The 23,769-nt window shown below is 42.4% G+C and overlaps 1 protein-coding gene across 3 annotated transcripts; it reads left to right on the top strand.

Annotated features, from left to right (window-relative positions):
• Positions 1-160: 160 nt before the first annotated feature.
• LOC100195427 (sorting nexin 14) lies at positions 161-23,472 on the top strand. Of its 3 annotated transcripts, none has more exons than XM_014144084.3 (30): positions 161-377; positions 553-703; positions 932-1,052; positions 1,363-1,436; positions 1,670-1,748; positions 1,902-1,945; positions 2,050-2,137; positions 2,317-2,401; positions 2,531-2,687; positions 2,925-3,000; positions 3,287-3,331; positions 3,418-3,498; positions 3,855-3,969; positions 4,239-4,394; positions 4,519-4,643; positions 6,637-6,695; positions 7,078-7,104; positions 8,114-8,243; positions 8,590-8,776; positions 8,961-9,044; positions 9,208-9,308; positions 9,840-9,951; positions 10,243-10,283; positions 10,418-10,534; positions 15,981-16,101; positions 17,204-17,368; positions 17,681-17,776; positions 18,067-18,158; positions 18,271-18,327; positions 23,329-23,472. In XM_014144084.3, the coding sequence occupies exons 2-30, from the start codon at positions 567-569 to the stop codon at positions 23,362-23,364; spliced, it is 2,808 nt and encodes a 935-aa protein (XP_013999559.3). In that variant the 5' UTR covers positions 161-377; positions 553-566; the 3' UTR covers positions 23,365-23,472.
• Positions 23,473-23,769: the final 297 nt, after the last annotated feature.

Raw genomic sequence — 23,769 nt, 5'->3', positions numbered from 1 at the left:
GTCACTATCAAAACTACGCGTTTAATTGGAAATGCCAGAATTTTCACTATCAATAATAAGGGGATTATTAACGAACGTTACAGAAAATATCTACGATAATACAACTCAAGACTACTAGTACTAAAGATTTCCCAGTCGCATCTCCTATCCCTCGATGTACTAGTGGCGAGGATTAGAGCCGGAAGTGACGACTGTAGGATTAAGGAAACAGTCGATCTGTCAAGGAAATAAACAACACTTTCGGGCATAGGAAAGAACAGAACGCTAGCTAGCTACAATTAAAATGAAGACATAGAAGTATAGCTATCTGAAACTGACACAAAAGTATAACATGGTTCGCTGTCTGAAGTAGAACTAGCTGCCTGGATTACTCATTTGTAAGTAGCCAGCTAGTTAATGTCGCGTGCCCCTTGATAATTTAAGTACATTGTAGCTGGTGTGCTGTTACTTTTTGCTGGTATTACTTAAAATAGTAGGCTATCCATGTAACTAACTTGCTAGCTACACCTTTCAAGCTAGCGGGAGTAAATAAAATGTTCACTTCTTCAACAGACCCCATTTGTAAAATGGAATGTATTCGAGTTTATCTGGAGAGCCTGAAGCAAGGACTGCAAATTGATGTCTTGAGGGAAGTTGGACGTCAATATCCTGTCTTTTGCATTCTTCTGGTTTTTATGCTGTCATTAACTATACTTCTTAATAGGTAGGTTTTGTGGACAAACAAGGTGGATGTCTATTTTGGAATAAATTACAAATGTTATACCTTATCCTCATGTAATCTGAAGTAGTTAAACGGTTATTTTGCTCAATTCAGAACTGTCGGGGGAAAAGTCAGTATAGCATCCTGTCTATACTCATTCTTTCAGAATATTTCATTTTTTTCAGTTGAGGTATTAGACATCTAGCTATGTGTCTGACCTGGTTATTCTAGGTATCTTCACATTCTGATGGTGTTTTGGTCCTTCCTGGCTGGAGTGATTACATTCTATTGCTCCCTCGGTCCAGAATCACTCCTGCCCAACATCCTGTACACCATAAAGCCCAAGAACAAAGTAAGCACATTCCAAAAACCTGAAGTACAACGGTCATGTTCACTAGGCACCAAATTGAAGAATACGGATGATTCAGGGAGGGACAACCTCCTGAACTAAACAGTCGTTTTAGTTTTCTGTTGCAAACGTTTTCCTTCAGTGTGCCCTAATTAATATGACCCAATAGTCAGAGGGGAATGCAGTGTTTTGTAATTGAGTTGCTTATTACGTTTCTGTAAACAGTTGGTAATTTCTCATTAGTCAGTGGGATATCCAAAAGTAAGTGACAAGTGTTGTAGCTACAGGGTCTCCCTATCTATTCTTCCACCAGCAAGAGCAACAGGAGCTGTTTCCATTGGGACACAGCTGTGCAGTGTGTGGGAAAGTAAAGTGCAAACGTCACAGGTATGTCAGACCACTCAATATAAGCCTAGCACAAATGGAGAACAGACCAAATGTCACGTTTACATGTATGGCGAATGAATGGAAGCTTGTGTTGAGCAGCAATGAACAGCAGTGACATTGATTGATTAATAAAAGTCGAAGAAGGATTTGGCGGAGTTAATTTGCCACCTAGTGGACACTATGAGTCGGTGCTTCTCATTCACATCACTATTGAAATATGTTGTCCTTCACAGACCAACATTACTCCTAGAAAACTATCAGCCATGGTTGGACTTGAAAGTCTACTCCAAAGTGGATGCTTCCATGTCTGAGGTATTGCAATTGGTCATTTTAAATAGGATTTTGATTAGAAATCACAATTATAACAGATTGTCAATCAGTCACAATTATAACAGATTGTCAATCAGTCAATGTCTTTATTGTCCAAATCAGGAAATCCATTTTGTATTATCGTTTGGCCCTTAGGTGCTCGAGTTGGTTCTGGAGAATTTTGTATATCCCTGGTACCGGTGAGTAGATTCTACCACAGTTTTTAACATTTGACTTCTCTGTTCTGTGGAGAGGAGAGGGAAGTGTGAATGCATATTTCATTATGCTTTTCTTTATATGACAGGAACATCACAGATGATGAGGCATGTGTAGATGAACTGAGAATGACCTTTCGGTTCTTTGCATCTGTGTTAGTTCGGCGAGCTCAGAAGGTGATGCATAGTTCTCAGTCGATTCAAGTTATGTATGCCTTTTTTAAAACCAGGATAAGACCATTGAGACCCAGAGTCTCTTTTTCAAGGGAGACCTTGGGTCCACATATTGCTGATTATGGTTAATACATTGTTAATGTACTCAGGCTTTACATTAACTGTGAAAATGTTTCATACAGGTTGATGTCCCCTCAGTTATTTCTGGCAAAATGATGAAAGCAGCCATGAAGCACGTTGAAATAATTGCAAAGGCCAAGCAAAAAGGTTTATATTCTGTAGATTGGTAACACAAATTGCAGTAAGTTTCTGCACTGCAAGATGTTGGTCAGTAGAGAACTAAATGTGCACTGACTGTGCAAGGCTTAATACTGTGTGTGTATGTGTGTGTTTCAGTGAAGAACACTGAGGGTTTGCAGCAGGCTGCTCTGGATGAGTATGGGCCTGGCTTACATTTTGCCCTGCATAGTCGCAAAGATGAGCTCCGTTATCTCAGGAAGGTGACAAAGATGCTATTTGCCTATCTCATGCCTCCCAAAGCCACTGACTGCAGGTAGGCCAAACCAACCAGACAGTTGCCTCCCAAATGGCACCCTACACCCTGTATTGTGCACTACTTTTGACCAGGGCCCATAGGGCAATAGTCAAAAGTAGTGTTGTATAAAGGGAAAAGGGTGCCATTTGGGACAGAGTCCGTGGACCTGTTGAAGGGAAAGGAAAACATTTATTTTTGAAACAAGGCAATTGGAATCCTGTCTTACTCTGAATCCTGTGTCTTACTCTTTGTCAGATCTCTAGCTGTGCTGATGCAAGAGATCCTGGTAGGCTCTGTGTTCCTCCCCATCATGGACTTCATGGCTGATCCTGTAAGTATGATGATGTATGTGTGCTTAGTGATCGAGGGTGTAGAAGCTAAAGGCCATTCACATGACTCGTGCAAGAACTGCTTTGTGCTGAGCAAGCCATTGTTTTTCAAAGGAGCAGAATCAAGTGAATGGGCCAATTATATAAACTCAAAACTCTCTGCATTAAGATTGTATCAATGAAATGCATGAACGAGCAGAACATTTTAGACCTGGAATTTTAGCAACGTAACTGAGTGGTGGTTGACACGTTCCATCTTACTGATGCATTCCTCCTGTTGCTTTTCAGGATACTGTGAACCACATGGTGCTAATATTCGTTGATGACACTCCAGTAAGTAAATTGCACATTTTACCAATCTTCTAGTGGAAGCATCATGCAGTCGTGCATTTGTGGTTCATTCCTCATTGTTTTCCAAGTCTGAGCCGGCCATGGAGCCACCATCTACCCTGGTTCCATTCCTGCAGAAATACGCTGACCCTCGTACCAAGAAGACATCTGTAAGTACTTAGTCCTATGGGCACAGAAAGCCCTTGTTACCGACATATCCAGTCCACTGACCAATTCATTGGCTGTACAGTACTCTATCAGCCATTACAAGCACAGTGAGAAAGGTAGTTAATGAACTTAAACAGAATACAAAAAAAAAAAGAGAAGAGATTGATAAATGAAATATTGGTAGAGAGTTTTGCATGGACAAACACAGAATGTGTTCCAAATGGCCTCCTATTCCCTATATAGTGCATTTCTATGGGCCCTGTTCAAAAGTAGTTGACTATAAAGGGAACAGGGTGCCATTTAGGGAGCACACACAGCTGCTGAACTCTGTCTTTCCTCCTGCCATCTGGTTTCCCAGGTGCTGAAGCTGGAGCTGAAGGAGATCCGGGAGCAGCAGGACCTTCTGTTCCGCTTCATGAACTTCCTAAAGCAGGAGGGAGCCGTGCACGTGCTCCAGTTCTTACTCACCGTGGGTAAGGACAAATCTCATAGAACCTCATACGAGGCTGTAAGGTCTTTCCTGCATACTGCTCTATTGAGAGGCATTTATATCATTTCATCAAAGATCCATTTAATGTAAGTCCAGGAGGACATGTAAAATAACCATAGTCAAGCCAGTGATATTTAGAGAGGTACTACACAACCCCACTTATTTTCAGTTAAGTTTGAAGAGTTTTATAAAGCATAGATCAATCTGGTAACACTAACAGCATTCATCCACTTCTCCTTCATGGCATTACAGAGGAGTTCAATGATAAGATCCTGTGTCCAGAGCTGAGTGAAGCTGAGCTGCATCGTCTGCATGGTGAGGTGCAGCACGTCTACAAGACCTACTGCTTGGAGGAGAGTATCGACAAGATCAGTTTTGACCGCTTCATCGTTGAGGAAATACGAAACAGTAAGCTGTGGTAGTCACTTGGTGCTCACAATTTTACCACAATCATTTAACACAGTGTGATGTGAGATGTGCTCTTTTCTGGAAGTCCTTAAACCTTTAAAAACATATATGTCTCTTGTTTTAGTTGCCGAGGGGCCGTACGAGGGAGTGGTGAAGCTGCAGACTATGCGCTGCCTGTTTGAGGCCTACGAGCATGTCCTGTCCCTGCTGGAGAGCGTCTTCACCCCCATGTTCTGCCACAGCGATGGGGTGAGCCCCAGCCATGCACTGACACTACTCTCTGGTTGCATCCCAATATTCTGTCCTACTGCCCACACATTTTAAAACATTGTAATGGTCAAGTAGGCTTGGGCTAGATGGAGTTTCCATCTCGGAAGTTTACATACACTTAGGTTGGAGTCATTAAAACTCCTTTTTCAAACACTCCACAAATGTATTGTTAACAAACTATAGTTTTGGCAAGTCGGTTAGGACTAATTTGTGCATGTCACAAGTCATTTTCCCAACAATTGTTTAAAAACAGATTATTTCACTTATAATTCACTGTATCACAATTCCAGTGGGTCAGAAGTTTACATACATTAAGTTGACTGTGCCTTTAAACAGCTTGGAAAATTCCATAAAATGATCTCATGGCTTTAGCTTCTGATAGGCTAATTGACATCATTTGAGTCAATAGGAGGATGTATTTCAAGTACCTGTGGATGTATATCAAGGCCTACCTTCAAACTCAGTGCCTCTTTGCTTGACATCATGGGGAAAATCAAAAGAAATCAGCCAGACCTCAGAAAAAGAATTGTAGACCTCCACAAGTCTGGTTCATCCTTGGGAGCAATTTCCAAACGCCTGAAGGTGCCACGTTCATCTGTACAAACAATAGTACGCAAGTAATAACACCATGGGACCACACAACCTTCATACCGCTCAGGAAGGAGACGCGTTCTGTCTCCTAGAGATGAACGTACTTTGATGCGAAAATTGCAAATCAATCCCAGAACAACAGCAAAGGACCTTGTGAAGATGCTGGAGGAAACGGGTACAAAAGTATCTATATCCACAAGTAAAACGAGTCCTATATTGACATAACCTAAAAGGCTGCTCAGCAAGGAAGAAGCCACTGCTCCAAAACCTCCATAAAAAAGGCAGACTACGGTTTGCAACTATATATGGGGACAAAGATTGTATTTTTTGTAGAAATGTCCTCTGGTCTGATGAAACAAAAATAGAACTGTTTGGCCCTAATGACCATCGTTATGTTTGGAGGAAAAAGGTGGAGGCTTGCAAGCCGAAGAACACCATCCCAAACTTGAAGCACGGGGGTGGCAGCATCGTGTTGTGGGGGTGCTTTGCTGCAGGAGGGACTGGTTTACTTCACAAAATAGATGCCATTATGTTGATATATTGAAGCAACATCTCAAGACATCAGTCAGGAAGTTAAAACTTGGTCGCAAATGGGTCTTCCAAATGGACAATGACCCCAAGCATACTTCCAAAGTTGTGGCAAAATGGCTTAAGGACAACACAGTCAAGGTATTAGAGTGGCCATCACAAAGCCCTGACCTCAATCCTATAGAAAATTTGTGGGCAGAACTGAAAAGGCGTGTGTGAGCAAGGAGGCCTACAAACCTGACTCAGTTACACCAGCTCTGTCAGGAGGAATGAGCCAAAATTCACCCAACTTATTGTGGGAAGCTTCTGGAAGGCTACCCAAAACATTTGACCCAAGTTAAACAATTTAAAGACAATGCTACCAAATACTAATTGAGTGTATGTAAACTTCTGACCCACTGGGAATGTGATGAAAGAAATAAAAGCTGAAATAAATCATTCTTTCTACTATTATTCTGACATTTCACATTCTTAAAATAAAGTGGTGATCCTATCTGACCTAAAACAGGGAATTTTTACTGGGATTAAATGTCAGGAATTGTGAAAAACTGAGTTTAAATGTATTTGGCTAAGGTGTACGTAAACTTCCGACTTTAACTGTACCTGTCATTTTCCTTTCTAAACCATGAAGGGAAGTGAACAAGTGCACATTTCTGGAGAAAAGAGAGATTATTGGGATGCAACCTGTACTTTCTATGTGGACATAAACCATACACCCTAATCTAATCGCCTTCAATGGAATTGTCCTACAACGAGCCAGAACATGATACAATGACAACGTGAACGTTTCAATATACAAAAGCAAGTTGACTAACTGATAACATTTTTCCCATTCATAACTCTGTCTCTGCAGTATTTCACACACCTGCTGATGGGGGCAGAGTCTCCAAAAAGGGACTCCAGAATTAACAGGTTTGTGCTCCTGATGGCAATGACTGTAACATTAGAAAGAGGTGTAATATTCTTCTAAGCTGAAGTGTTTAGTGTTGTTTATTTTCACTCACTCATATTATATACACACACATTGTCTCTTTGCATCTAAATAGAGACTTGATTGGTGAGATTTCATCTTCTTCTAAACAGAAGTGTTAAGTGTAGTTTCAATGGCTATTTCTACACATCGTGCATCTTTACTTCTCAGCCAAGACTCCACATTAGGGTGGTGTCTTGTTATTTTTGGACCCTGTAACATAGGCCTGTTTATGCCCAACACAATCGACGGCACTGAAGCTATTTTGTATTATTTGAAGCCTGTAGCTGTGGGCTTATGCTGTTTATCTTGCTGTTATTCCAGGAATAGTCTGTGTGTGGATGATATGAGGTGAGTATGTGTTTGGGAATGATGCAGACCAGGTTAATGTCCTGCTGCCGACTGCCGTTGAGTTTGCTGCATGCCAGATATAATTAGCCCAGACTGCAGTGAATGGAACCAAAATGTGCCTTAGAAAAAGCATTGTGGGGCAATAAGCACTTTTCTTCAGTAGGCTTTTGCAAGCTAGCGTTTGTGTTGTTTTTGTTAAGACTTGCTCTTTACCTTGTACTGCTGTAACTGAACAAGAGTTGGGGTTATATGCAATTGTTTTTATTCAGTTGAAGAATTGTTGAACATTCAAGGTAGCAGGTGCTTTGAATAGTATTTTAATTTCTAGTTTTGGCGTTGAACTCGAGCCACAGAATGGAGGAAGGAGAAATATGGTGTTTCCCATGGCCCCATAACTAATCTCCTCTCATACTGTTTCTCTAATGGTCTATCCACGTCTTGTGTGAGCGCCCATAGTTCTCTTGTGTATAATGGACGCCAGATCTCCTTGTCGGGACAGAGTTGGAGGGCCTCAATTTCACCCCATCCCTCTTCAACCTTCCCTTCTTGTCCCTAATTTTTGGTCTGCACTAAGTTGCCCATCCAACATTCAAACCTCCACCTTTACTGACATATGGCTAGATGTGAGCCTCAGTCTGTAAGCATGGACTCCTGTACACAACTACAAACTACCTCTCATTGCTTGAGTGCATCTGTTCTCATCTGTCTGCTTGGCATTAGTAGAATGTGCAACGTTTCATGATGTGTGCTCTCTTTGTGTGTTCATGTTTGGATTTGGACCTCAGCATGGCACTTTGACTTTGGACTTATAATTTCAACATCTTTGCAGCATTTTGAATTATTTTGATCTGCATATCACCATTTGAGGCATCGCTGCATTAACAGCAGATGTTTGGATAAGTGGCATCAACTGTTGACAGCAACAACACATGCAGTTTCACACAGCTGCCTGTCTGGCATTCCATTTTCTTGTGTGTTCAGTTCTGTGTTCATGTGTGTGCTTGTGAAGGAACGTCTCAAAACGAGGGGAGACGTTCGGGATCAGCCGGATCGGCAGCAAAATCAAAGGCGTCTTCAAGAGCACCACCATGGAGGGGGCGATGCTGCCGTACACCATGGTCGACGCTGAAGATGAAGCGGTGAGAACTCCCCCCCCCAAAACGAACACTGACACCGAAACCATGATCACATCCCCATCCTCCACCGTGCATATGAATGGGGGATTTCTATTCCTGCATATTGTAACCACAGGCTGGGTTTCCATAGTGATTTTGATTGAATTGTCAGTTACTTTAGTAGTAAGTACAGTTTAAAAAAAATACACTCCGAGGATAACACTAAAGTATCACACAACAATTATTTCCAATTCCAATATTGTTCTTGAATTTTCACACACTAACACATCATTGAACATGCCATACAAATAAAGGAATTTTAATTAATTATATGAAGAGTGCCTTTTTGACATCCCATGTTGGGTTGCAGGTTGAGGAAGCGACTATGGTGATGGAGGATGACTCCTCTGTGGAGACAGCTAGTACTCCAGGAGTCCTGAGGAACCTGTCAGCCTGGAGCATCACCATCCCCTACATTGACTTCTACGATGACGAGGTGAAGAAGGAGAGGGTCCCCGTGTTCTGCATCGACGTGGAACGCAATGACATGAAGGAAGGTGAGGGCACGGCCAGAGCTGTTTATGTTAAAGTCCTAAATGCCACCCTATTCCCTACACAGTGCACTACTTTTGATCAGAGGGCCTTGGTCTAAAGTAGTGTACTTTGTACGGAATAGGATGCCATTTAGGATGCACTATATATGTTGGTTTTCAATTGTGTTGATTCTTGAGTGATTTTCAGTGGGACATGAAACAGAGGACTGGTCCATCTTCAGAAGATACATGGAATTCTACGTTCTAGAAAATAAACTCACAGAGTTCCATGGTAAGATGACATTGTGTACTTTCTCACACATTTCTTCACAGGAAGTATACCTGTTTAGCTTTGTTATCTCTGAAGTCCTGTGGTTAGTAGATGTGAGCTTCCGTTAACTTTTTTCACATTTGTTATGTCACTGGTAGTTTTTATCTTGTTTTTTGTTGCACAGGCTCATTTGCAGATGCACAGCTCCCTTCGAAAAGAATTATAGGACCAAAGAACTATGAGTTCCTATCATCAAAGAGGGAAGAATTTGAGGAGTATTTGCAGGTATTCCTACAAAACATTATGAACAGCTCTTTCCATGATATAGACTGACCAGGTAAAAGCTATGATCCCTTATTGATGTCACCTGTTAAATCTACTTCAATCAGGGTAGATGAAGGGGAGGAGACTGGTTAAAGAAGGTTATGGTAGTAGGTGCCAGGTGTACCTGTTTGTGCCAAGACCTGCAACGCTGCTAGGTTTTTCAGGCGCAACAGTTTCCTGTGTGTATCAAGAATGGTCCACCACCCAAAGGACATCCAGCCAACCTGACCCAACTGTGGGAAGCATTAGGGTCAACATGGGCCAGCAACCCTGTGGAATGCTTTCGACACCTTATCGAGTCCATGCCCTGACGAATTGAGGCTGTTCTGAGCGTAAAAGGGGGTGGAGGTTCAACTCAATATTAGGAAGGTGTTCTTAATGTTATGTACACTGTGTACGTAGGCCTGTTGCTCTGTAGTATACAGTAACTGTAGTGCCTATACAGTTCTATGAAATTGAAACTACTATAATACTTGTCTTTGTTGTAAACAGAGACTGCTGCAGCACCCAGAGCTGAGTAACAGTCAGCTGTTGGCAGACTTCCTGTCACCTCACAGCATGGAGACTCAGTTTATGGACAAGATGATGCCTGATGTAAACCTGGGTATGGAGCATCAAATAACACTTATGTATAACACAAGGAGCACTAAAAATGCATGGGTTGTATCCCGAATGGCACCCTATTTCCCATATAGTGCACTACTTTTGACCAGAGCCTAATAGGTATGCAATGTGTAGGGAATAGGGTGCCAATTGGGATGCATCCTTAATAACCCACACATTCATACAAGGAGGCCTAAACATACCATAGAGAAATATAGGAGAAATTCATTGTTGATTAGCTATGTAGCACCATGTGTAGCCGTGTTGACAAATTGATTTTATTCCTTCTCAGGTAAAATATTCAGGTCTGTCCCTGGAAAAATTATTAAAGAGGTAAGAGGCATTTATCCAATGGGATTTTAATAGTAGAATATCTCTTGGGATATACTGTAGTTAGTCGCTGAAATTATTTCACTCAGTGGTCTGATATTAATCATGATGTTCTGTCTGTTTCCTCTACCTGCCAGAAAGGACAGAACCTAGAGCCTTTCATCCAGTCCTTCTTCAACTCTTGTGAATCTCCCAAAGTCAAACCCAGCAGGCCTGAGCTGACCATCCTCAGCTCTACTGCTGAGTACAACAAGGTCAGCTACGGTTGCAAAATTCCCAAAACATTCCCCAAATTCCCTGATTTTTACCTAAGTTACAATCACTGTGCAAAACTCCCCATCTGTCCTGAGTCCACTTGGCCTATACATACTTCACAGTGGAAACACTATGTACACCCTTCCCATCCAGCTCAGCTATATGTAGGGATATATCCTGCCTCATTGGACAGCCTTAATCATTGATTATCTCCTTACCCCTGCTCTCTGTCAGGATGTTCTCACTTACAGGTGAAGTCATAAGTTTACATCCACCTTAGCCAAATATATTTAAACTCAGTTTTTCACAATTCCTGACATTTAATCCTTGTAAGAATTCCTGTCTTAGGTCAGTTAGGATCACCACTTTATTTTAAGAATGTGAAATGTCAGAATAATTGTAGAGTGATTTATTTCAGCTTTTATTTCTTTCATCACATTCCCAGTGGGTCAGAAGTTTACATACACTCAATTAGTATTCGGTAGCATTGCCTTTAAATTGTTTAACTTGGGTCAAACGTTTTGGGTAGTCTTCCACAAGTTTCCTACAATAAGTTGGGTGAATTTTGGCCCATTCCTCCTGACAGAGCTGGTGTAACTGAGTCAGGTTTGTAGGCCTCCTTGCTCGCACACGTTTTTTCAGTTCTGCCCACAAATTTTGTATAGGATTGAGGTCAGGGCTTTGTGATGGCCACTCCAATACCTTGACTTTGTTGTCCTTAAGCCATTTTTCCACAACTTTGGAAGTATGCTTGGGGTCATTGTCCATTTGGAAGACCCATTTGCGACCAAGCTTTAACTTCCTGAATGATGTCTTGAGATGTTGCTTCAATATATCCACATAATTTTCCTCCCTCATGATGCCATCTATTTTGTGAAGTGCACCAGTCCCTCCTGTAGCACAGCACCCCCACAACATGATGCTGCCACCCTCGTGCTTCACGGTTGAGATGGTGTTCTTCAGCTCGCAAGCCTTTTTCCTCCAAACCTAACGATGGTCATTATGGCCAAACAGTTCTATTTTTGTTTCATCAGATCAGAGGATATTTCTCCAAAAAGTACGATCTTTGTCCCCATGTGCAGTTGCAAACCGTAGTCTGGCTTTTTTATGGTGGTTTTGGGGCAGTGGCTTCTTCCTTGCTGAGCGGCCTTTCAGGTTATGTCGATATAGGACTCGTTTTAATGTGGATATAGATACCTTTGTACCTGTTTCCTCGAGCATCTTCAAGGTCCTTCGCTGTTGTTCTGGGATTGATTTGCACTTTTCACACCAAAGTACGTTCATCTCTAGGAGACAAAACACGTCTCCTTCCTGAGCGGTATGACGGCTGCGTGGTCCCATGGTGTTCATACTTGCGTACTATTGTTTGTACAGATGAACGTTGTACCTTCAGGTGTTTGAAAATTGCTCCCAAGGATGAACCAGACTTGTGGAGGTCTACAATTTATTTTCTAAGGTCTTGGCTGATTTCTTTTTGATTTTCCCCATGATGTCAAGCAAAGTTCGAAGGTAGGTCTTGAAATACATCCACAGGTACACCTCCAATTGACTCAAATGATGTCAATTAGCCTATCAGAAACTGCTAAAGCCATGCCATCATTTTCTGGAATTTTCCAAGCTGTTTAAAGGCACAGTCAACTTAGTGTATGTAAACTTCTGGCCCACTGGAATTGTGATACAGTGCATTATACGTGAAATAATCTGTCAAACAATTGTTGTAAAAATGATTTGTGTCATGCACAAAGTAGATGTCCTAACCGACTTGCCAAAACTATAGTTTGTTAACAAGAAATTTGTGGAGTGGTTGAAAAACAAGTTTTAATGACTCCAACCTAAGTGTATGTAAACCTCCGACTTCAACTGTATGTTAGAATGATAAATCTTTACACACTCCTTCCCAGAAACATAAACCAAGACTGTTCCGGTCATTCCAGGGTTTATCACTTTTGGAAGAAGAACATTTTCCACTGAAACTATGCATATAAAAAACAGACTTTTGATATGTACAGTCGTGGCCAAAAGTTTTGAGAATGACACATATTAATTTTCAGTCAGTCTGCTGCCTCAGTTTGTATGATGGCAAATTGCGTATACTCCAGAATGTTATGAAGAGTGATCAGATGAATTGCAATTAATTGCAAAGTCCCTCTTTGCCATTCAAATGAACTGAATCCCCAAAAAACATTTCCACTGCATTTCAGCCCTGCCACAAATGGACCAGCTGACATCATGTCAGTGATTCTCTCGTTAACACAGGTGTGAGTGTTGACGAGGACAAGGCTGGAGATCACTCTGTCATGCAGATTGAGTTCGAATAACAGACTGGAAGCTTCAAAAGGAGGGTGGTGCTTAGAATCCCGTGTGGCTCAGTTGGTAGAGCATGGTGTTTGCAACGCCAGGGTTGTGGGTTCGATGCCCACGGGGGACCAGTACGAAAACATTTTTTTTAATGAAATGTATGCATTCACTACTGTAAGTCGCTCTGGATAAGACCGTCTGCTAAATTACTAAAATGTAAATGTAAAATGAATCATTGTTCTTCCTCTGTCAACCATGGTTACCTGCAAGTAAACATGTGCCGTCATCATTTCTTTGCACAAAAAGGGCTTCACAGGCAAGGATATTGCTGCCAGTAAGATTGCACCTAAATCAACCATTTATCGGATCATCAAGAACTTCAAGGAGAGCGGCTCAATTGTTGTGAAGAAGGCTTCAAGGCGCCCAAGAAAGTCCAGCAAGCTCCAAGACCGTCTCCTAAAGTTGATTCAGCTGCGGGATCGGGGCACCACCAGTACAGAGCTTGCTCAGGAATTGCAGCAGGCAGGTGTGAGTGCATCTTCATGCACAGTGAGGCAAAGACTTTTGGAGGATGGCCTGGTGTCAAGAAGGGCAGCAAAGAAGCCACTTCTCTCCAGGAAAAACATCAGGGACAGACTGATATTCTGCAAAAGGTACAGGGATTGGACTGCTGAAGACTGTGGTAAAGTCATTTTCTCTGATAAATTCCCTTTCCGATTGTTTGGGGCATCCGGAAAAAAAGCTTGTCCGGAGAAGACAAGGTGAGCGCTACCATCAGTCCTGTGTCATGCCAACAGTAAAGCATCCTGAGACCATCCATGTGTGGGGTTGCTTCTCAACCAAGGGAGTGGGCTCACTCACAATTTTGCCTAAGAACACAGCCATGAATAAAGAGTGGTACCAACACATCCTCCGAGAGCAACTTCTCCCAAACATCCATGAACAGTTTGGTGATGAACAATACCTTTTCCAGCATGATGGAGCACCTTGCCATAAGGTAAAAGTGATAACTAAGTGGCTCGGGGAACAAAACATCGATATTTTGGGTCCATGGCCAGGAAACTCCCCAGAACTTATCCCATTGAGAACTTGTGGTCAATCCTCAAGAGGCCTGTGGACAAACAAAAACCCACAAATTCTGACAAACTCCAAGCATTGATTATACAAGAATGGGCTGCTATCAGTCAGGATGTGGCCCAGAAGTTAATTGACAGCATGCCATGGCAGATTGCAGAGGTCTTGGAAAAAAAAGGGTCAACACTGCAAATATTGACTCTTTGCATCAACTTCATGTAATTGTCAATAAAAGCCTTTGACACTTATGAAATGCTTGTAATTATACTTCAGTATTCCATAGTAACATCTGACAAAAATATCTAAAGATACTGAAGCAGCAAACTTTGTGGAAATTAATATTTGTATCATTCTCAAAACTTTTGGCCACGACTGTACAGTGCCTTGCAAAAGTATTCATCCCCCTTGGCGTTTTTCCTATTTTGTTGCATTACAACCTGTAATTTATATAGATTTTTATTTGGATTTCATGTAATGGACATACACAAAATAGTCCAAATTGGTGAAGTGAAATGACAAAAAGTACTTATTTAAAAAAAAAAAAATGTAAAAGTGGTACGTGCATATGTATTCACCCCCTTTGCTATGAAGCCCCTAAATAAGATCTGGTGCAAGCAATTACCTTCAGAAGTCACATGATTAGTTAAAGTCCACCTGTGTGCAATCTAAGTTTCACATGATCTCAGTATACATACACCTGTTCTGAAAGGCCCCAGAGTCTGCAACACCACTAAGCAAGAGGCACCACCAAGCAAGCAGCACTATGACGACCAAGGAGCTCTCCAAACAGGTCAGGGACAAAGTTGTGGAGAAGTACAGATCAGGGTTGGGTTATAAAAAAATATCAGAAACTTTGAACATCCCACGGAGCACAATTAAATCCATTATAAAAAAATGGAAAGAATATGGCACCACAACAAACCTGCCAAGAGAGGGCCGCCCACCAAAACTCATGGACCAGGCAAGGAGGGCATCAGAGAGTCAACAAAGAGAGCAAAGATAACCCTGAAGGAGCTGCAAAGCTCCACAGCGGAGATTGGAGTATCTGTCCATAGGACCACTTTAAGCCGTACACTCCACAGAGCTGGGCTTTACGGAAGAGTGGCCAGAAAAAAATCCATTGCTTTTTTTTTTTCTTTAGGCAAACACGTTTGGTTTTTGCCAGAAGGCATGTGGGAGACTCCCCAAACATATGGAAGAAGGTACTCTGGTCAGATGAGACTAAAATGTAGATTTTTGGCCATCAAGGAAAACGCTATGTCTGGTGCAAACCCAACACCTTATCACACCGAGAACATCATCCCCACAGTAAAGCATGGTGGTGGCAGCGTCATGCTACAGGACTGTTTTTCATCAGCAGGGGCTGGGAAACTGGTCAGAATTGAAGGAATGATGGATGGCGCTAAATACAGGGGAATTCTTGAGGGAAACTTGTTTCGGTCTTCCAGAGATTTGAGACTGTGACGGAGGTTCGCCTTCCAGCAGGACAATGACCCAACACTTGAGTGGCTTAAGGGTAAACATTTAAATGTCTTGTAATGGCCTAGTCAAAGGCCAAACCGCAATCCAATTGAGGATCTGTGGTATGACTTAAAGATTGCTGTATACCAGCGGAACCATCCAACTTGAAGGAGTTGGAGCAGTTTTGCCTTGAAGAATGGGCAAAAATCCCAGTGGCTACATGTGCCAAGCTTATAGACATACCCCAAGAAACTTGCAGCAGTAATTGCTGCAAAAGGTGGCTCTACAAAGTATTGATTTTGGGGGGGGGGGGGGTGAATAGTTATGCACGCTCAAGTAGTTTTTTTGTCTTGTTTGTTTCACAATAAAATATATTTTGTTTCAAAGTGGTATGCATGTTGTGTAAATCAAATGATACAAACCCCCAACAAATCAATTTTAATACCAGGTTGTAAGGCTACAAAATAGGAAAAATGCTTAGGGGGATGAATACTTTCGCCGGCCACTGTTAGGAAGATGGCTAGACTGACTGCCCTGTAGCTCTGAACTGCCTTGACAGTTGTATATTTCATTCTGTCAATATAATAATTGTGTCCCTTCCGATCTCCCTAGCACTCCAATGACCTCTACAAAAACAATGCTAATCTGTCTGAGACCCTGGAGACACATAACCGGAACTACTTTATGGAGATGATCTCAGTAGAAGGGATGTATGACTACATGATGTTTATGGGTAAGTGACCAGGCACAAGTAGTAGTTCCCCATCACAGAGAACTGAACTATGTGGTACGTTCCCCAGCACTCAAACAGAAGGGAGAACTAACAAGAGTCACTGACAACAACCAAAACAAGTGGGGTTTTAGGAGGGGTTCTGAAAGACACTCATGGGGGTGTCCATATAAAGTTGACTAGCAACAACAACTGGAACCTAAGACACCCACCATGAGTGCCCACTAAATTTGCCTAAGAAGAAGCAAACAAAATAAAAACCCACACCAAACTAAAGAGGTGGAGTGAAACAAAATCAGATAAAGGATTGTTTGTCTAAAAATCAAAATAGAGAGCGCCAACTAAAGGTGTTAACCCTCCACATCTATCAAGACAACTGGAGCACTGGGCCAGCCACTCTTAAATAGCACTTGGGCCAGCACAGGTGAAACACCTTCCCACTAACAAGACGGAAACCAGCACAGGTGTAACACATACTGACTAACGAGGTGACACCAATTGGTGCGCCCTACGTGGTAACGAGCTAAAGACCAACCTCAAAACATAAATGGAAAAACCAAAGCTTGTAACATATGACAAACTGTTATAGGATTCAGCCAATATAAAAATCATTTTTTTTACATTTTAGTCATTTAGCACAGTGTTTCCCAACTCCAGTCCTCCAGTACCCCAAACAGCACACATTTTTGTTGTAGCCTCAGACAAACTCACCTGATTCAACTTGTCAACTAATCCTCAAGCCCTCAATGAGCTGAATCAGGTGTTTGTCCAGGGCTACAACAAAAATGTTTTCTGTTGGGGGTACTGGAGTTGGGAAACACTGATTTAGCAGACTTTCTTATCCAGAGTGACTTGCTCAAGGGCACATTGACATATTTGTCAACTAGTCGGCTCGGGGATTCGAACCAGTGACCTTTCGGTGACTGGTCCAACGCTCACCTTGTGCAAGTGAATCCAGAGTTTTAGCACTACCAGTGATGGCCACCACAGTGTTTGTCATGATAGAAAGTTTTTAGGATGGTTTGCGTATCCTGACTGTCAGACGCACACCTGTTGCCCAGTCATGATTATTTTCATTGTGTTTGGTGTTGTGTTTGATGGACAGGTCGAGTCGTGTTCCACATGCCAGACTGGTTGCATCACATCCTGTCAGGGGGGCGGATCTTGCTCAAGAACACATTGGAGGCCTACATGGATAACTACATTCAACACAAGCTGGAGATGATCTTGCAGGAGCACCGTGTGGTGTCTCTCGTCACCATGCTCAGAGGTACTGTGTGTGTGTGTTGGTCTCTCTCTGTGTGTGTTTGTGCGTGCAGTCGCTTGTGTATGTTCCTTCAGTAACGCATCCTGTTTTGTTGACATTCTCCCCCAACCCCTCCTATTTCCTTCCTAAGGCTCCACCAAAGGTTTTGAGGGCAGCATACAATCACTGTAGATGTGTTGTTTCACTTCAGTGCTCATCCAAATCCAATCACCATGATATTGTTTGTTATCCCATGTCCATTGAGGTCTGGGATTGCCCTGCCTTACTTAATCCAGCTCTCCTAAATTCATAATTACATTTTCTGCCCAATTTCAGATGCTGTGTTCTGCGAGAACAGTGAGGAACGCACCACAGGAGACAAGCAGAGAAGAGCCAAGAAGGCATTCGAAGAGATGATGAATTATCTGCCAGGTTAGACCCAGGCTTTGGCTGACTATTAATATTTTCTCTACTCAGTAGTTTTCTTTTGCCATATTCACCTGCTCTGAGTGGGAAAAATTGTTTTGAGCGGTCATCCAACTTGGAATTGTAAGTCGGAAACTCTGGGATCATCCTAGACAGTTTCCTCCAATCCCAGATATTTTCCATTGTAGAAACATTCCAGTTTCACCAATCAGTCCCATTAATGGCAAAGGCAAATAACATTGGCCTCAGTTAAGCTGTACAGTATTGCTGTGTCTTTCTGTCTTTTCACCTTGTAGACTTTATGGAAAAGTGCATTGGACAGGAGGCCAAGTACGAGGGCATCAGACTTCTCTTTGACGGCTTCCAGCAGCCACTTCTCAACAAGCAGGTAAAGCTGAAAGGCAAACATGAAGACGAGTAACAGCTTCTCTGCAGCCAAGGTCTCATGGTGATATTAACTGTTTTCTCTCCTCTTGTTTCTGTCTTTTGGCTCCCCTAAGATGACTTACGTTCTGATGGATATTGCTGTCGAAGAACTGTTTCCAGAACTCGGCAAGGTAAACTTCTGAGAATCAGCTATACAGTGCCTTGCAAAAGTATTCATCCCCCTTGGCGTTTTTTCCTGTTTTGTTGCATTACAACCTGTAATTTATATATATTTTTATTTGGATCTCATGTAATGGACATACACAAAATAGTCCAAATTGGTGAAGTGAAATGATAAAAATGACTTATTTAAAAAAATTCAAAAAAATGTAAAAGTTGTGCGTGCATATGTATTCACCCCTTTGCTATGAAGCCCCTAAATAAGATCTGGTGCAAGCAATTACCACCAAAACTCACAGACCAGGCAAGGAGGGCATCAATCAGAGAGGCAACAAAGAGACCAAAGATAACCCTGAAGGAGCTGCAAAGCTCCACAGCGGAGATTGGAGTATCTGTCCATAGGACCACCTTAAGCCGTACACTCCACAGAGCTGGGCTTTATGGAAGAGTGGCCAGAAAAAGCCATTGCTTAAAGAAATAAATTGGTGTTCGCCAAAAGGCATGTGGGAGACTCCCCAAACATTGATGAAGGTACTCTGGTCTGATGAGACTAAAATATAGCTTTTTGGCCAACAAGGAAAACGCTATGTCTGGCGCAAACCCAACACATCTCATCACCCGAGAACACCATCCCTACAGTGACGTATGGTGGTGGCAACATCATGCTGTGGGGATGTTTTTCATCGGCAGGAACTGGGAAACTGGTCAGAATTGAAGGAATGATGGATGGCGCTAAATACAGGGGAATTCTTGAGGGAAACCTGTTTCAGTCTTCCAGAGATTTGAGACAGGGACGGAGGTTCACCTGGGACGGAGGACAATGACCCTTAGCATACTGCTAAAGTAACACTTGAGTGGTTTAAGGGGAAACATTTAAATGTCTTGGAATGGCCTAGTCAAAGCCCAGACCTCAATCCAATTGAGAATCTGTAGTATGACCTAGAGATTGCTGTACACCAGCAGAACCCATCCAACTTGAAGGAGCTGGAGCTTGAAGAATGGGCAAAAATCCCAGTGGCTTGATGTTCCAAGCTTATAGAGACATACCCCAAGAGACTTGCAGCTGTAATTGCTGCATAAGGTGGCTCTACAAAGTATTGACTTTGGGGGGGGGGGGGGGGTGAAAAGTTATGCATGCTCAAGTTTTCCGTTTTTTGTCTTATTTCTTGTTTGTATCACAATAAAAAATATTTTGCATCTTCAAAGTGGTAGGCATGTTGTGTAAATCAAATGATACAACCCCCTCCCCAAAATCAATTTTAATTCCAGGTTGTAAGGCAACAAAATATGAAAAATGCCAGGGGGTTGAATACTTTTGCAAGGCACTGTATGCAGGGCAACCATTCGTAATACATTTGTCATAATATGTATGCCTACTTGTTAGTACAATGCAATTACTGTGCTGTATAGGGTAACCTTAGCTGTGTTCTTAAAAGGAAATTGGCCAGATTCTGTTTCTTATTCTGTTAGCTAATTAAGTTACTGTGTATTTGCTTGTATTACACCAATAAATGTAAAGTTACCAAACACAGCTTTAGCTATAGTGTCTTGCAAAAGTATTCAGACCCCTTGGATTTCTTCACATTTTATTGCGTTACAAAGTGTGATTTAAAACGGATTTCATTCTTTTTTTTCAACAATATACACACTACTCTGTCAGTGTCTGAAAAATGCTAACTTTTTTTGATTAATAAATAAAATATAGTAATTGCATAAGTATTCAGCTCCCTGAGTCCATACATGTTAGAAACTCTTAAGGAGCGATAACAGCTGTGAGTCTTCTTGGGTAAGTGTCTAAGAGCTTTGCACACCACGATTGTGCAATATTTGCCAATTTTTTTTTTTTCCTTGTAAGTATTCTTCATACTCTGTCAAGATGTTGGGGATCATGGCTAGACACCAATTCAAGTCTTGCCATAGTATTTCAAGGAGATTGAAGTCATTTACATTTACGTCATTTAGCAGACGCTCTTATCCAGAGCGACTTACAAACTGGTGCATTCACCATATGATATCCAGTGGAACAACCACTTTACAATAGTACATCTATATCTTTTTTGTGGGGGAGGGTAGGGGTGAGGGTTAGAAGGATTACTTAATCCTACCCCAGGTATTCCTTAAAGAGGTGGGGTTTCAGGTGTCTCCGGAAGGTGGTGATTGACTCCGCTGTCCTGGCGTCGTGAGGGAGCTTGTTCCACCATTGGGGTACCAGAGCAGCGAACAGTTTTGACTGGGCTGAGTGGGAACTGTGCTTCCGCAGAGGTAGGGAGGCGAGCAGGCCAGAGGTGGATGAACGCAGTGCCCTTCTTTGGGTGTAGGGACTGATCAGAGCCTGAAGGTACGGAGGTGCCGTTCCCCTCACAGCTCCGTAGGCAAGCACCATGGTCTTGTAGCAGATGCGAGCTTCAACTGGAAGCCAGTGGAGGAGCGGTGTGACGTGAGAGAACTTGGGAAGGTTGAACACCAGACGGGCTGCGGCGTTCTGGGTGAGTTGTAGGGGTTTAATGGCACAGGCAGGGAGCCCCGCCAACAGCGAGTTGCAGTAATCCAGACGGGAGATGACAAGTGCCTGGATTAGGACCTGCGCTGCTTCCTGTGTGAGGCAGGGTCGTACTCTGCGAATGTTGTGGAGCATGAACCTACAGGATCGGGTCACTGCCTTGATGTTAGCGGAGAACGACAGGGTGTTGTCCAGGGTCACGCCAAGGCTCTTAGCACTCTGGGAGGAGGACACAATGGAGTTGTCAACCGTGATGGCGAGATCATGGAACGGGCAGTCCTTCCCCGGGAGGAAGAGCAGCTCCGTCTTGCCAAGGTTCAGCTTGAGGTGGTGATCAGTCATCCACACTGATATGTCTGCCAGACATGCAGAGATGCGATTCGCCACCTGGTTATCAGAAGGGGGAAAGGAGAAGATGAATTGTGTGTCGTCTGCGTAGCAATGATAGGAGAGACCATGTGAGGATATGACAGAGCCAAGTGACTTGGTGTATAGCGAGAATAGGAGAGGGCCTAGAACTGAGCCCTGGGGGACACCAGTGGTGAGAGCACGTGGTGCGGAGACGGATTCTCGCCACGCCACCTGGTAGGAGTGACCTGTCAGGTAGGACGCAATCCAAGTGTGAGCCGCGCCGGAGATGCCCAACTCGGAGAGGGTGGAGAGGAGGAGCTGATGGTTCACAGTATCAAAGGCAGCAGATAGGTCTAGAAGGATGAGAGCAGAGGAGAGAGAGTTAGCTTTAGCAGTTCGGAGAGCCTCCGTGACACAGAGAAGAGCAGTCTCAGTTGAATGACCAGTCTTGAAACCTGACTGATTTGGATCAAGAAGGTCATTCTGAGAGAAATAGCAAGAGAGCTGGCCAAGGACGGCACGCTCAAGAGTTTTGGAGAGAAAAGAAAGAAGGGATACTGGTCTGTAGTTGTTGACATCGGAGGGATCGAGTGTAGGTTTTTTGAGAAGGGGTGCAACTCTCGCTCTCTTGAAGAGCGAGAGTAAAACCGTAACTTGGCCACTCAGGAACATTCACTGTCTTCTTGGTAATCAACTCCAGTGTAGATTTGGCTTTGTATTGTATGTTATTGTCCTGCTGAAAGGTGAATTCATCTCCCAGTGTCTGGTGTAAAGCAGACTGAAACAGGTTTTCCTTTAGGATTTTGCCTGTGCTTCTTTTTATCCTGATACCCATGACGCAGCCACCGCCATGCTGGACAATAAGAAGGCAATTACTCGGTGATGTGTTGTGTAGGGTTTTGCATTTATGCTAAAAAGTGTATTCTTTGCCATGTATTTTTATTTTTTTTCCCAGTATTACTGTAGTGCCTTGTTGCATACAAGATGCATGGTTTTTGTATATTTGTGTTCTTTTCACTCTGTCATTTAGGTCATTATTGTGAAGTCACTGCAATGATCCATCCTCAGTTTTCTCCCATCACAGCCATTGAACTCCATTTCTGTTTTAAAATCACTAATGGTAACATCCCTGAGCAGTTTCCTTCCTATCCAGCAGCTCAGTTCAGAAGGACGACTGCATCTTTGATGTGTCTTGCTGGTTTAATACAGCATAACTAGAGCAGGGACGGGCAACCCTGGTCCTGGAGGGCCACAGGCACTTTATGCGTTTGATTTAACCAACCTGGAAGACCAGGTGTTTTGAATTTAGGTAATCACTGAACTGATCAATTAGCTCAGTTGGTCAAGTGTGGTGCCTAGTTGGAACAAAATGTTGCAGTACGTGCGGCACTCCAGGAACAGGGTTTCCGACCCCTGAACTAGACCATGCTGTGTCTGGGTGGTTTATTAATATACTGTATAATTCACAGCATAATTATTAACTACTAGACCATGCTTAAAGAGATATTCAATGTCAGATGTTTTATTGTCATCTACCAATCACTGCTCTTTTTATGAGTCTTTCAAAAAAGCTTCCTGGTCTTTGTAGTTGAATCTGTGCTTGAAATTCAATACTTGACTGAGGGCCCTTACAGATGTATGTATGTGGGACAAAGGAAGGGTTAGTCATTTAAAAATCATGTCAACCCCTATAATTTCACAGTGAGTCCATGTAACTTTTTATTTGATTTGTTAAGCCACATTTTACTCTTGAACTAATTTAGGCTTGCCTTAACAAAGGGTCTGAATACTTATCCAACAACTGTTAGTTATATATATTTTTTTATTTTATTAATAAAAAAAAAACATTCGGTAGTATTTTGTCTTGTTGACAAAAATAATTAAATCTGTTTTAATCGCACTTTGTAACACAATACAATGTGAAGGAAATCCAAGGGGTCTGAATACTTTAGCAAGGCACTGTATATCGTATTTAACTTAAGCATCTCTCTGCCATAGGCCCCCTGAAAGTAAACACTCACTTTGTGTTTCAACTAGGGGGTAATCAACCAGTTGTCTTTTCCAAACTATTTACACATTTATAAATGAAGTGAAAGTAGAACGGTAACAGGATGTAGGTTGTGTACCTCCCTGCTGATACTGTATGTTGTCTCTTCAGCAGGGACAAAGGGAGCCATCGGTAGACAGTAACCAGTGAATTTAGCTTGCTTCCCTTTCCTGGAGCCAAAGTGCAATACAACAAATTCCAACAAATATCAACATTCCAATGTATAATAATGCATTAAAAATATATTTATAGATTTTACTGGGTGGTCAAATATTTTGTATTTTACTTATTGGATATAATAATGCCTTGCTGCTTTGCACACTGGTCCATCTTTTAGTTAGATGTGTCAATTTTAGATGTCTTCCCTTCTCCAAGTGAGATGACTGTTTAAAGACCAATTGACTCTGTCTCTGTATTTTGTATGGTAACTGTAGGTTCATGTGTCGTTTTACAGCTGAGAAGCAGGTTGGAGCAATAAGCTGAGCACTAAGAGCTGTTTTGTTTGTCAGCTTCTGTTTTCTAAAATGAGGTTGTGTCCTGCATATGACCTAATGT

This window comes from Salmo salar, chromosome 15 (assembly GCF_965601325.2).
Source record: "Salmo salar chromosome 15, fSalSal1, whole genome shotgun sequence".
NCBI classification, from domain to species: Eukaryota; Metazoa; Chordata; class Actinopteri; order Salmoniformes; family Salmonidae; genus Salmo; species Salmo salar.
The sequence above is the reverse complement of the archived record's forward strand: the minus strand, read 5'-3'. Positions and strand labels throughout refer to the sequence as shown.

Bases quoted from the DNA above. Each gene is read 5' to 3' on its own strand.
- LOC100195427 (XM_014144083.3), top strand. From the start codon at position 567: ATGGAATGTATTCGAGTTTATCTGGAGAGCCTGAAGCAAGGACTGCAA. The intron at 8,244-8,589 runs GTGAGAACTCCC...GTTGGGTTGCAG, and splicing joins TCGACGCTGAAGATGAAGCG to GTTGAGGAAGCGACTATGGT. The intron at 10,535-15,980 runs GTCAGCTACGGT...CGATCTCCCTAG, and splicing joins CTACTGCTGAGTACAACAAG to CACTCCAATGACCTCTACAA.